Here is a 14,861-nt window from a genome sequence, read left to right as displayed (position 1 = left end):
ACATTACTACATTATGTGTCTGGCTTCTTGAATGCTGCAGGATCCCCAGAGAAAATAGAGGGGACTCTGGGACACAAAGGTATGAGTAAAGTTAAGACTATAAATTGTCCCAAAATTTAATCATGCCAAGTTAATAACATATTGTAACAAGCTGAAACTGACAGGATAAAGAGGCAAAATAACCTCTCCTTTAGTCATACTATGCTTTCTTATATTTTACAGTGCTAAAAAAAACACGATATTTTAGAGTAACTATAAAATTACTGACCTTTCGCTTTTCTCCTAGGTATCTTGCATACACCAAGGTACTTCTGCTGATTCCCACTGACTTCTTGAGTTACAAGATCATCTGTCAAAAATCCTGAAACAGAAAATACCATTAATTGCTATCAAAAATGAGGTCTAAAATAGTAATATAACTAGTGAACCTATAGACTATGGCTATGGAAGAACAGCTATATGATACACCTGTGATACCAAAGACGATCTGAGGGATACAATTATCTTCCCTGCATTACACAGACAACATCCTAGAAGATTTGTTGAGACTCTGCTTACACAAATGTGTTATGACTGGTCAATGGAATAGGACATTTGAGATTTCCATTTCTGATGGATGGATGATGTAATTATTTAAGCTCCTCCATAGTCAGCTCTTTTTCACTTAGGCAACTCCCTACCCAACCTTCACCTGCCAAGAACACTTGCACCACAATACCCAAGGCCATTTGTTACAGGGGAGGAAGTAGTATTATATGTAGTTGTTTAAACACATCAGGAAAAAATATTCTCTCATCTATTAACAGGAGGTTAGACATGTACTGGTGTACAGTGACCTCCCAAATTGCATGCATAAGGCAGAGAGGGAGACTTCAAAGACAGCAAGTCACCCTTTTACTAAAGAACTGAATAAGGTAATAACTTGTGAGGCACTTAACAGTTTTGTGTCAATCACTATTCAGTGAACCCAAAATTTTATTATTAACATCTTGTAAAAAAATAAACAAAATGGTTGATGGTGCCTTATCCTTAAAATGGTAAAAAAAAAATCTATGTAAAAGAAAATCAGTGGATGCTGTACAAAGATAAACTGTGACAAACTGTAATACATTGAGGTAGAGCTCCATGGGTTACACAATAACAGAAAATTCTATAAAAGAACATAAAGTACTATGTGTGGTCTCTAGTGCATGGACTTCTATTCAGGTCAAACTGGCAGCCAAGAAGTGAATAGGAAAGCAAATGAGTACAAGAAAAATAATGGCACCACACGCTCGGCTTTTGGGAAGCAAACTTTGTGATATTGATTATGTGGGGTTTCCAGGACAGAGAGGGGGATACGATTTTGCCCATCATGTTTACTTCATTACAGAATTGAAATGTGATATTTCAGAATTAACCAGGTGGGGAAGAAATTATTCTTAGAAAGAGATATTGGGAGAAATTGCATTTTAGCACCACTGAATTTTACAAGGTTACTGTTTTCCCAATCCAAAATGCTGCACAGGTCCAAGCTAAGAGAGGAAATAATATTAGTGCAAGAAAAAGAGTGAGTATTAATGTGAGCAGGAAAGCAAAAGTGAGATGACGTAAGTAAAGTGAAATCACCAGCATAAGAGTGAACAGAGTCAGAAGTAGAAGAGGGAAAACTGTTTACTAAAAGAAGAAAGTATGTGACAGGATAGAGCCCTGAGGAACACCACAACTGACAGGATAGGAGAATCGAAGTTTCTCCATTAATGACTACTGTGATAGAACAACTTGAGGGGAATCTATGCTCTAGAGAAGAGAGAGAAGCTGTGAAACCAAAGGAAGGGAGTTTAGCAAGCAAAGACTTGTGCCACACCCTGTCAAATGCTTCGGAGATGTTGAAGGCTACCACAAAATTTCACCAAAATCATTGAGAGAAGCGGACCTAGAGGTGAGTCACATGGAATAGATCATCAGTAGACCTTGCTCTTCAAACTATATAGTATATCTGTACCTTCTTATTACTTCCTAAAACCTTACATTTTCTGGATTAAAATTTCTCAAATTAGACTGAAGCTGGAGATCATTGTAAATGTTCAAAATGAGAAACAAGGATAATATCTAATTCATTACATATTTCCAGGATAATATCTAATTCATTACATCTTGCCACTCTTGATATATGGTGTCACAATTCTATTACTCTAATACACATATTCATCCCTGAAATCTTCTCAACAATGTACCCAATATAAGCACAATGAGTATGTTTTATTACATTAACCTTTTCATCATGGATGGTACATACATGGTCACACTGTGGATGGTGCAAGTAAATATTGTTTAAGGTACTGAAAAATAAAAATCAGAGTTAATGTTGGCCATTGCCATCCACCAAGTGCTGCAATACACTAGAATAATTTTTTTTTCCCTTCTAGGGGCTGCTTTATCTCAATATGTTGGAAAAAACAATACAAAATTGTCCTACTGAAGCAGTGGATAATTTCTTGGATTTATTATATATCTCTAGTATAACTGCTCATACAAGACAGATAATCATATTGAATTGGTATGTGCTCACACAAACACGATGTACACTATTGTGTTGGTGTGACAAAAGCAAGAAAAAATGCAGTAGTGTACTCATGTCTAACAGCACATAGTGGCTATGGTGGCTGATGACATACATCCTTTGACATCTCATAGCATAGGTATAAACAACTGCATCTACGAATTTTACATTTTTGTAATCATCGATAAGCACTTTATTGGTGTTACCAGACTTTGCCAGCTAGCTATTACAGTGCATGTGAAAAGTTACCTTCAGTGAGGCTGCATTCATTCTCAGTGAACAGTAAGGAGTACAGTCTCATCGAGGAGCTTCTCACTGTAAAGGAGTCCATCATTTCCCTGCTTGTGATTGGAGAGCTATTCCAAAGCTAAGGGAACCTTAAAACAGGGGTCTTGAGGTTGTATTATTGATGAATCAAATTACTATTTTCAATTTCACTGTCAAAATGTAAAATACTCTTTTTTTTTTTTTTATGAATTTCAAAAAACCCACCACTGGAAATGGGTGCTGGATTAAGAGCCTGCCACAGAGAAAGGGTTAATCTGTTAAGTTCAGATATAATCTTATGTTTGCATTCTTGTACTCAAACTCACCTGTTTCTCTTAGATGATTCAGAATAAGTTTGAACAGATTCTTATGAGAATGTCCATCAGGGTGAGTAATAAGAATATCAACATCTCCACAGTTTGGCTTGCCTCGGCGATATGACCCACACACCATAACAATCAGCCCTTTTTGAATAGTCAGTGCAACTGAGCGTACCTAGAATTTAAAGTATATGTTTCACACATAATACATTCGTCAGTGATACAGATGGTATTCTGGCATATACCTTAATGGATGTCAGAAGACTTGCCTAATGTTCAGCACTAAATAAGACAAAACAACCCTCTAGTCTTAGTGGACACAATGTGCATATGATTAAACCCCTGGTGGTAAGTCAAGTTTTGCAAGGCTGTACCATGTCAGTACAGCAAGAAGTACCATGGATGCTCATTTTATCAACACTCAGTGTATTACCAGACTGATTTTTTTTTTTTTTTAGCTGAGATGGGACAGGGGACATAAAGCTCTAATGTTGTGAGAACAGTAAGAGTGGAATGTTATGCAAAAAATATCCTTGCGATCCTGAATAATAATAACTCGTTATTAATTTGTAAAGGATTTATATAACTGTACATTAATGCATAGTTCAAGAACTGGAGCACGACTTAAATGTCTGGTGGTAGCATTTACCAGCTTTGGTGATGAGTAGTGGGAGGCTCGTCATGTACCCAACAAATAAAGGCCTGAGGGTGAAGCTGATAATTACAGTGAGTGGAGCATCAACACGGTATGGTGTTATCATGTTATGGAATGCCCAACCAGAATGGTTAAATAAGCATTTACTGCACTGTCTTGTAGATCTTCTCACTTAAAAGGAGTCCATCCTTTCTCTGTGATCCTGACTGGTGCACAACCTTAAAGCTGCAGAAGCCCCTTGAAATAGACATTGGGTCATAAAATAACAATACTAATGGGCTTTACAAGTAAAAACTCTTGGATGTCACCATTCTGTTTTACAATTAGTTCCAACTGGAAACTAGACTGACGTCAAAGAATATGGGTTGCTGACACTGAAGAGTTGGGCTGTGCAAAATTAGTTAATCTGTTTCTCACATGCATACCTAATACAATTTTAAGTGTAATTATAGTCTTCTAAAGCAACATGTATGATGTCTGTTCCTGGAGCTTCCTTACTAAAGAAAGAAAGGTAAGCAAGCATGAAAAAATATTAAGTTGCTGATTTCTTTATAAACTATTACTTCAGCCTCAGTGAGGCTCAAATTCACTTTCTAGCTGCCAAGCATAATGGAATGAAACCAGAGCCCATCATCCAAAGAGAAACAATAAAGACTATTCCTTGGTTTACCTTGACTCCTTCAAATGCCCTGGTTCAGTCCAATGACAACCCCATACCATATCCCACATTCACCCAATTCATTCTATCCCATACACCCTTCTCATCCTCCTCTATGTTCAGATCCTGATATTTCAGTCTCCTTCAACCTACCCATCAATCTTCTTCGCCTGCACTAGCCCTGCTTTTCCAGAAAATTCTCAGTGTAGATACCCATACAGAGGTACTTCCTCCACTTCTGACATGTAGATCCTCTGAGTCAGTGCTTCTTGGCAAATGTAGAAGTTGAATATCATGAAATAGATAGAAGGGTTTTGATAATCCAAGAAAACCCATTAAAAAGCTTACAAAAACTAAATGATGTACGAGTATATCAAAGCCCTTTTAAGTGCCAATCAAAGGCATCTGATAATTCAGACTAAACTAAACACTGAAATTTTTTTCATTTCCCCTTGGGAAGACTGTTGCCTTCTCATTGGTAAGGCTTCTTTGCTGAATGTAGGGATAATTTTTGTGTAAATGGAGGGATAAATCCCCCTTTTCCTGTAAGGATATTCTGTTATCCAATTTATGGTTCAGTTACTTTATATCATTCAAAACTACAAGTTATTAATCTGAAAATGCATTATTCATATAAACATAATTTAAAAAGTGAAAATTAGAATGCATTTTTTTTATCTAAAAGAAAAAACTCACATATTCCTCAATTTCAGCAACTTCTTCTCGAGGAATACGGCTGTTGATATCACCATAATGCTTGAGACCAATTTGCTGATGGCGTGTTAATGTAGCCTTGGACAGTAAGTCTTCAAGAGTTCTAAAACCCTGAAACATAATATGAAAGTTGGTTTAGAATACTGGTCATTATTTTCCTACAGTAACATTTTACAAAAGGATTTGAAAAAGATTTTGAGCGATTGGGGCCTGAACATCCAGGAAGGTGAGAGGCATGCAAGGAATAGAGTCAACTGGAATGATGTGGTATACCTGGGTCAGCGTGCTGTCAATGGACTGAACCAGGGCATGTGAAACGTATGAGGTAAACCATGGAAAAGTCTGTGGGGCTTGGATGTGGATAAGGAGCTGTGGTGTTGGTGCATTACACATGACAGCTAGAGACAGTGAACAAATGTGGTCTTTGTCTGTTTTCCTGGTGCTACCTCACTTACTCAGGGGTGGCGATGCTGTTTCCTGTGGGGCAGGGTGGTGCTGGGAATGGATAAGGCAAGCAAGTATGAATATATATACACACACACACACATATTTTTTTTTTCATACTATTCGCCATTTCCCGCGATAGCGAGGTAGCGTTAAGAACAGAGGACTGGGCCTTTGAGGGAATATCTTCTCCTGGCCCCCTTCTCTGTTCCTTCTTTTGGAAAATTAAAAAAAAAAAAAATATATATATTTTTCTTTCTTCATACTATTCGCCATTTCCCATGTTAGCGAGGTAGTGTTACGAACAGAAGACTGAGCCTTTGAGGAAATATCCTCACTTGGCCCCCTCCTCTGTTCCTTCTTTTTGAAAACTAAAAACGAGAGGGGAGGATTTCCAGCCCTCTGCTCCCTCCCCTTTTAGTCGCCTTTTACGACATGCAGGGAATATGTGGGAAGTATTCTTTCTTCCCTATCCCCTGGGATTGGGTGAAAAAGATTTTGAGTGATCAGGGCCTGAACTTACGGGAGGGGGAAAGGTGTGCACGGAATAGAATGAATTGGAACGATGTGATATACCGGGGTCAACGTGCTGTCAATGGACTGAAACGGCATGTGAAGCATTTGGGGTAAACCATGGAGAGATCTGTGAGGCCTAGATGTGGAAAGGGAGCTGTAGTTTCAGTGCATTACATATGACAGCTAGAAATTGGGTGTGAGAGAATGTGGCCTTGTTTGTCTTCCTGGCGCTACCTCGCCATAAGGGGGGTGGGCTATTTCCTGTGTCCTGTGTGGCGGGGTAGAGACAGAAATGGATGAAGGCAGCAAGTATGAATGTATACATGTGTTTATATGTATGTGTCTGTGTATGTATATGTATGTGGCAGTTGAGGGTATAATTGGTGTACATGGGGTGTTCAGTGTTGTAAATAGAAATGGTGAAGAGCTTGTGGATTTATGTGCTGAAAAAAGACTGGTGATTGGGATTACCTGGTTTAAAAAGAGAGATATAAATAAGTATATGTATGTGAATAGGAGAGATGGTCAAAGGGACTGTGTTAATTGATAAGCATGTAAAAGAGAAACTTTTGGATGTTAATGTGCTGAGAGGGGCAACTGGAGGGATGTCTGATCATTATCTTGTGGAGGCAAAGGTGAAGATTTGTAGAGGCTTTCAGGAAAGAGGGAAGAATGTTGGGGAGGAGAGAGTGGTGAGAGTAAGTGAGCTTGGAGACGTGTGAGGAAGTACCAGGAAAGATTGAGAGTAGAATGGCAAAGGTGACAGCAAATGACATGGGAGTGGGATGTATTTAGGGAAGCAGTTATAGCTTGTGCAAAAGATGCATGTGGCATAAGAAAAGTGGGAGGTGGGCAGATTAGAAAGGGTAGTGAGTGGTAGGATGAAGAAGTAAGATTGTTAGTGAAAGAGAAAAGAGAGGCATTTGGATGATATTTGCTAGGAAGTGTGCAAATGACTGGGAGATGTATAAAAGAAAGCAGCAAGAGGTCAAGAGAAAGGTGCAGGAGGAAAAAGAGGACAAGTGAGAGGTGGGGTGAGAGACATTAAATTTTAGGGGGAATAAAAATATATTTTGGAAGGAGAAAATAACATGTATAAGACAAGGAAACAAATGGGAACATCGGTTAAGGGAGGAAGTGGGAAAAAGATAACAGATAGTGATGGAGTGAGTATTTCAAAGGTTTGTTGAATGTGTTTGATGATCGCATGGCAAATATAGGATGTTTTGGTCGTGGTGGTGTACGAAGTGAGAGAGTCAGGGAGAATGGTTTAGTGAAGAAAGAAGAGGTAGTAAAAGCAGCTTTGTGAAAGATGAAATCCAGCAAGGCAGCGGGTTTGGATGGTATTGCAGTGGAATTCATTGAAAAAAGGAGATGACTGGTTGTTGATTGGTTGGTAAGGATATTCACTGTATGTACGGATCATGGTGAAGTGCCTCTTAAATGGACAAATCAACTTAGTGTGTAAAGTGAAAAAATAAGAACTCAAAAGTGGAAGTCTACATTTAATTTTACTTTGGGCACAGGCTGAGCACTTGTGTGAGTGAAGTTGTAGAGGGTGGGTCTAAATATATGATCCACCCCAATGAATGGAGTAATAATGATAGATGGAAATACACACAGAAAAAAAATGTTATCAGAATCTTCATAGATGAAATATACTGAAAAAGAAAGAAAAAAAAAAAAAACAGCTGTGAACTATCATAAAACAAGTGGCATATAATATTCTGAAATGCTTACTCATGATAAAGATGCTTTGAAATCCTTACTAACCTGGGCATACCAAGTCTGGCATGTACTAGGTCCAGCTCCCCACACCCCCATAAACAGCTTCAGTGTGTCTGCTTCCTCACCTTCACAAACTTCTGTTACTTTTCTCAATTTTCCACTCTCAACAATTTCAGCCACTTTGTCAGCTAATCGCTCTCCGATACCATGAATAGCGAGTGCTTCCTAAAACATAAAGACTTGTAAATTACAGTACAGCAATTACCAGATGAGATATAAACATAAGTAATTTAATAGATTTTCACATGTGATGAAAAGTATGTGAAATCAAATGTGGAAAAGTTTACCATATTCTCAAGTGTCATATACTGAAATGCACAATCTCTATCAGCAAATTATCTTGGTTACCCTGCAGTCTTTCAACCTATCACAAATTCCACATATGCAGGGGCTTTCAAGAGAAGACATGGTTATTTCTCCAAAATGGCAGGACAGAGATGTAAATAAATCTTCATAGACTAATCATGGAAATGAAAGAATGCAATGAGAACATGTGGTATGTAAGTATATATATATTTATAATGTAATGACACTGTGGCTGTTTCATTTTTTTTGATGGGGTGGTGAAGGACTTAAATGCACAGCCTTGGAGAGGGAGAGATATGCACTCTGTAGCCGGTGAGGGGACCTGGAAAGTGAGTTAGTTCTTGTTTGTTGATGACACTGTGCTGTTGGCAGATTTGAGTGAGAAACTGCGGAACCTGGTGTCTGAGTTTGGGTTAGTGTGTGAAAAGAGAAAGTTGAGAATAAATGTGAATAAAAGGAAGGTTATTATGTATACCAGTGCAAAGAGACTGGTTATTTGGGTGTAAAATACAATGGAGAAAATTTGGAGGAAGTGGAATGTTTTAGATACCTGTGATTGGATATGGTGGCAAATGGAAGCAAGGAACCTGAGGTGAATCATAGATCAAGGGGATGAATGTCCTGGGAGTACTAAGAAATGTTTGGAGAGAGATAACTCCCTTCTAAAAGGGTGAAAATGAGTTGTTTGAAGGTATAGTAGTCCCAAAGATGTTGTAGGGATGCAAGGCAAGAGCTACAGTCGACAATGCAAGGAAGAGGGTAAATGTTGAAAATAAAATGTTTGTGGAAAGTATGTATTGTGAAGAGGGCCGATTGAATAAGAAATGATAGGGAAGGAAGGAGGTAGGTAGTAAGAGCAGTATGCATGAGAGTTGAAAAGGGTGTGCTGCAATGGTTTGGACATATGGAAAGGATGTGTGACAAAAGGATGACTATGGATGTATACATGTCATAAGTGGAAGGAAAAGGAGATAAAACCAAGGAGTAGGTGGAGTAATGGAGTGAAAAATGTTAACAATGGTGCTGTCATAATGTTGGAATAAGAGAAAAGACAGCCTCCCTCTTGGACTTTCTTATTCAAAAACAAACTTAGTTAAACATTGCTGACTGTAGAGAATGTTAGTAAAATCAAGAAAACATACTTATACAATTTTATGGGAAACTAAAATTACTGTATACATAACAAAAGCAAATACATTATAAAAACTATCGTAAAAACTTGAGTTTATACTCAGCAAAAGATGCTTTGAAGACTTGGGTTCTCAACTTGCAAGTGGGTGGAGGCATGCAAAGGATAGAACCAACTGGAGTGATGTGGTTTTCAGGGGACAACATGCTGCTAACAAGCTGATCCAGGGAATATGAAGAGGCAAAGGAAAACTAAAGAAAGGATTAAGGGGTATACTTGTGAACAGGAAGCTCTGGTTTCAGTGCACTGTACATGACAGAGAGTGGAAATAAGGAAAGGCCCATTTCTTTGTTCCTAGTGCCACATCACTTACATGGGAAATGAACACACACACACACACACACACACACATATATATATATATATATATATATATATATATATATATATATATGATTTAAGTTACAGTATCCTAGGTCTTTCATTGATAAATCCCTTAAGTTAGCAAAGAAATCATTTTATATAGAGTTGAGGGCTCAAACCTCCCATTGACACCAAGAATCTTTTAGTTCTCCCTTTTAATAATAATATTACTTTACTTCCCATGTTGCTTAAATCCTTTAATGTAAATGTTGCCTTCAGCAACAATAATACTATAGAGAATATCTTAATCAGGACCTCATCAGATAATTCTGAGTGCATCTATAAAGTACCATGTAGAAATTGTGATAAGCTTTATGTTGGGCAGACAGGTAAGGATCGTTCTGTTAGACTTACGCAACATAAATATAGTATAAGAACAAGACAAGAATCTAATGAATTGTTTAATCACGTTGAAAACTATGATCATTATATTGACTGGAGTAATGCCATCTCAGTTATTAACTCCAACTCCATTACCACGAGAAATATTGAATCTTCTATTATAAAATACACAAAGATTTATAATCTTAATATTAGTGATGGTCAATACAAATTGCATAACTTTATTGTTCATAGAAATTGTAAACAATTCACCTTCTTGTCCACGTAATAAGTTTATGATACGCTCGTTGTCTGTCTTGGACAACTGCATGTTACCAAATGGCGTCCTAGCTGCGTCTCTTCGTTGTATATCAACTGACTTATATTTCTCTCTTGTGTCTCCCCTGATGATGTGATTATTATACGAAAATGCACTTGGGAACTTAACGTGTTTCATTTTCCCCGTGGACTCATAAGAATATATTTGTTTATATATTTATTATACTTTGTCGCAGTCTCCCGCGTTAGCGAGGTAGCGCAAGGAAACAAACGAAAGAATGGCCCAACCCACCCACACATACATGTATATACATACACGTCTACACACGCACATATACATACCTTTACATTTAAACGTATACATACATATGCATACACAGACATATACATGTATACACATGTACATAATTCATACTTGCTGCCTTTATTCAATCCCGTCGCCCCCCCCCCCCCCCCCCGCATACACATGAAATGACAACACCCTCCCCCCGCATGTGCGCTAGGTAGCGCAAGGAAAAGACAACAAAGGCCACATTCGTTCACACTTAGTCTCTAGTTGTCATGTATAATGCACCGAAAGCACAGCTCCCTTTCCACATCCAGGCCCCACACAACTTTCCATGGTTTACCCCAGACGCGTCACATGCCCTGGTTCAATCCATTGACACCACGTCGACCCCGGTATACCACATCGTTCCAATTCACTCTATTCCTTAAACGCCTTTCACCCTCCTGCATGTTGAGGCCCCGATCACTCAAAATCTTTTTCACTCCATCTTTCCACCTCCAATTTGGTCTCCCACTTCTTGTTCCCTCCACCTCTGACACATATATCTTTGTCAATCTTTTCTCTCTCATTTTCTCCATGTGACCAAACCATTTCAAAACACCCTCTTCTGCTCTCTCAACCACACTCTTTTTATTACCACACATCTCTCTTACCCTTTCATTAATTACTCGGTCAAACTACCTCACACCACATATTGACCGCAAACATCTCATTTCCAGCACATTCGTGTGTGGTGGGGTAACGACGAGAATGGATGAAGGCAACAAGTATGGATATGTACATGTGTATATATGTATATGTGTGTATGTATATGTATGTTTATGTTGAAAAGTATATGTATGCATATGTGCGTGTGTGGACGTTTATGTATATACATGTGTATGTGGGTGGGTTGGGCCATTCCTCGTGTTTCCTTGCGCTACCTTGCTAATGCGGGAGACGGCGGTTAAGTATAATTGATAAATATAAATAAATTTATATATATATATATATATATATATATATATATATATATATATATATATATATACTTTTTATATACTTGCCGTTTCCCGCGTCAGTGAGGTAGCGTTAAGAACAGAAGACTATAAGCCTAAGAGGAAAATCCTCACTTGGCCCTCTTCTCTGTTCCTTCTTTTGGAAAAGAAAAAAAAGAAAAACGTGGGGAGAATTTCCAGCCCCCCCACTCCCTCCACTTTTAGTCGCTTTTTACAATACGCAGGGAGTACGTGTGATATTCTTTCTCCTATATCCTCAGTTGTTGTTCGCTGATGATACAGCGCTGGTGGCTGATTCATGTGAGAAACTGCAGAAGCTGGTGACTGAGTTTGGTAAAGTGTGTGGAAGAAGAAAGTTAAGAGTAAATGTGAATAAGAGCAAGGTTATTAGGTACAGTAGGGTTGAGGGTCAAGTCAATTGGGAGGTGAGTTTGAATGGAGAAAAACTGGAGGAAGAGAAGTGTTTTAGATATCTGGGAGTGGATCTGGCAGCGGATGGAACCATGGAAGCGGAAGTGGATCATAGGGTGGGGGAGGGGGCGAAAATTCTGGGGGCCTTGAAGAATGTGTGGAAGTCGAGAACATTATCTCGGAAAGCAAAAATGGGTATGTTTGAAGGAATAGTGGTTCCAACAACGTTGTATGGTTGCGAGGCGTGGGCTATGGATAGAGTTGTGCGCAGGAGGATGGATGTGCTGGAAATGAGATTTTTGAGGACAATGTGTGGTGTGAGGTGGTTTGATCGAGTGAGTAACGTAAGGGTAAGAGAGATGTGTGGAAATAAAAAGAGCGTGGTTGAGAGAGCAGAAGAGGGTGTTTTGAAGTGGTTTGGGCACATGGAGAGGATGAGTGAGGAAAGATTGACCAAGAGGATATATGTGTCGGAGGTGGAGGGAGCAAGGAGAAGAGGGAGACCAAATTGGAGGTGGAAAGATGGAGTGAAAAAGATTTTGTGTGATCGGGGCCTGAACATGCAGGAGGGTGAAAGGAGGGCAAGGAATAGAGTGAATTGGAGCGATGTGGTATACTGGGGTTGACGTGCTGTCAGTGGATTGAATCAAGGCATGTGAAGCGTCTGGGGTAAACCATGGAAAGCTGTGTAGGTATGTATATTTTGCGTGTGTGGACGTATGTATATACATGTGTATGGGGGGGGGGGCATTTCTTTCGTCTGTTTCCTTGCGCTACCTCGCAAACGCGGGAGACAGCGACAAAGTATAAAAATATATATATATATATATATATATATATATATATATATTATTTATCTATTATACTTTATATATATATATATATATATATATATATATATATATATATATATATATATATATATATATATATATTGGAAAGGATCATAATTTTGCGCGTGATCAAGATATTCCTGAGTCCACGGGGAAAATGAAACGAAAAGTTCCCAAGTGCACTTTCGTGTAATAATCACATCATCAGGGGAGACACAAGAGAGAAATATAACAGTCAGTTGATATACATCGAAGAGACGAAGCTAGGACGCCATTTGGTAAACATGTGATTGTCCATACTCGTCCATATACATATAAACGTCCAACATCCAGGATCGAACCCGGGACCCCTGTGCAACAGGCAGGAGCGTTACTGTAATGCTATGATCGCCCCTGGCTATTGGGGGTTTGTATGTTCTATGAAGGTGCACGTTCATGTGCACTTTGTTCATATTCATATACCTCCGCGTTGTACAGTTAGGTTTGGTAAAATGCTATTGCAGGCTATGTGCACCTGTTGGGAAATGGCCAGTGTGGACCCTGTTGCTAACCAACGTGAGACGAAGGGTATTCGAGTACACAGTATTCGAATGGTTATTTGCCTATTAAAGGCGTACATATACATGTGTAAGGAGATGCAACTGTAAAGTAAATGATGAGTAAAGAAACCTGGGGGAGAGAGAACAACAGTGGCGGGACGGACATCGATGCTCTCATGTTGAGCGAGACGCATAGCCTCGCCCACCGGCGGGTATACCAGCCGGGACCACAGAAGACAAACCCTTCACACGGCCCTTATAGGTAGGTTCAGGGATATTTGAGTCCTCTTACGATAAGAAGTAAAATAAGAATTTACACAAGATTGCATACAGCAGTCTAAGCGATAGACAGTGATATCTGTAATAAGAATGACGGGATTGTAAATACATATTCTGAAGGAAGATGTGTTTGTTACAGGTCAAGCGAGTAGGAAGACGAGGTCACGCCATGGGGCAGGAGGTAACTGATATACTTAATAACAGTGAAGTGCATGTAAAACCCACTTATTAAAGGAGATCATGTCTTATAAGTAAGACATAGAAATCCATGTAAGAAATAGATAAACTAAAAGAACAACGGGGTCGGTGGTAATAACTAATGTTTATTTTAGGGCTGCCCTCCACAGCTGTCTGAATCCGGGTGATTGTAGGGTGATTGTGGGGGATTGTAGGGTGATTTTAGAGTGAAATTAAGTGATACGCATTGTATAAGGTGCTGTTAATGAAGATGCTATTGTCTAATTGTCATAGAAAAGTTGTTGGAATAAATATGGTATTTAAAGGTGCCTCTTTATTATCCGGGGTCTGCACTAACTGGTAACCCCCAAAAGGCCATATCCTTTTACACATATACATACATATACATATCAGCATATACAATATACATATACTTACAGCCATATACATATATACACATGTACATACATATACTTGCTTGCCTTCATCCATTCCCAGAGCCACCCTGCCCCATAGAAAAGTTATTGCCACCCTCTTCGTCAGGGAGGTAACGCCAGGAAAACGACAACGAAGGCCACTTTTGTTCATGCTCAGTGTCTAGCTGTCATGTATAATGCACCGAAACCACAGCTCCCTTTCCAAATCCAGGCCCCACAAAACTTTCCATGCTTTACCCCAGGTGCTTCACATGCCCAGGTTCAATCCAATAACAGCACGTTGATCCCAGTATACCACATCGTCCCAATTCACTATTTCCTTGCACACTTTTCACCCTTCTGTATGTTCAGGCCCCGATGGCTTAAAATATTTTTCACTCCATCTTACCACCTCCAATTTGGTCTCCCACTTCTCATCATTCCCTCCACCCCTGACACATATATCCTCTTTGTCAATCTTTCCTCACTCACTCTCTCCATGTGACCAAACCATTTCAGAATATGCACCTCTTCTGGTCTCTCAACCACACTCTTTT

At 39.1% G+C, this 14,861-nt stretch overlaps 1 protein-coding gene across 9 annotated transcripts in view; it reads right to left on the bottom strand.

Annotated features, from left to right (window-relative positions):
• LOC139745747 (DNA polymerase lambda-like) overlaps nt 1–14,861 on the bottom strand; it is a 305,248-nt gene that overhangs the window by 17,360 nt on the left and 273,027 nt on the right. For 8 of the 9 annotated variants that reach the window (XR_011711928.1, XR_011711933.1, XR_011711931.1 and 5 more), the window contains 4 exons: nt 7,890–8,069; nt 5,139–5,267; nt 3,136–3,304; nt 269–361 (listed from right to left, as the gene is read on the bottom strand). Coding sequence is in view for 1 of the 9 variants with exons in the window: in XM_071656272.1 (XP_071512373.1) it covers nt 276–361; nt 3,136–3,304; nt 5,139–5,267; nt 7,890–8,069 (564 nt within the window). In the remaining 8 variants the exon portion in view is untranslated. The remainder of the gene's footprint in view (nt 1–268; nt 362–3,135; nt 3,305–5,138; nt 5,268–7,889; nt 8,070–14,861) is intronic. The other variant, XM_071656272.1, reaches the window with a different exon arrangement.

Source organism: Panulirus ornatus, chromosome 62 (genome assembly GCF_036320965.1).
Source record: "Panulirus ornatus isolate Po-2019 chromosome 62, ASM3632096v1, whole genome shotgun sequence".
Taxonomy (NCBI): Eukaryota; Metazoa; Arthropoda; class Malacostraca; order Decapoda; family Palinuridae; genus Panulirus; species Panulirus ornatus.
Note: the sequence above shows the minus strand (reverse complement) of the source record. Positions and strands in the feature narration are given on the sequence as shown.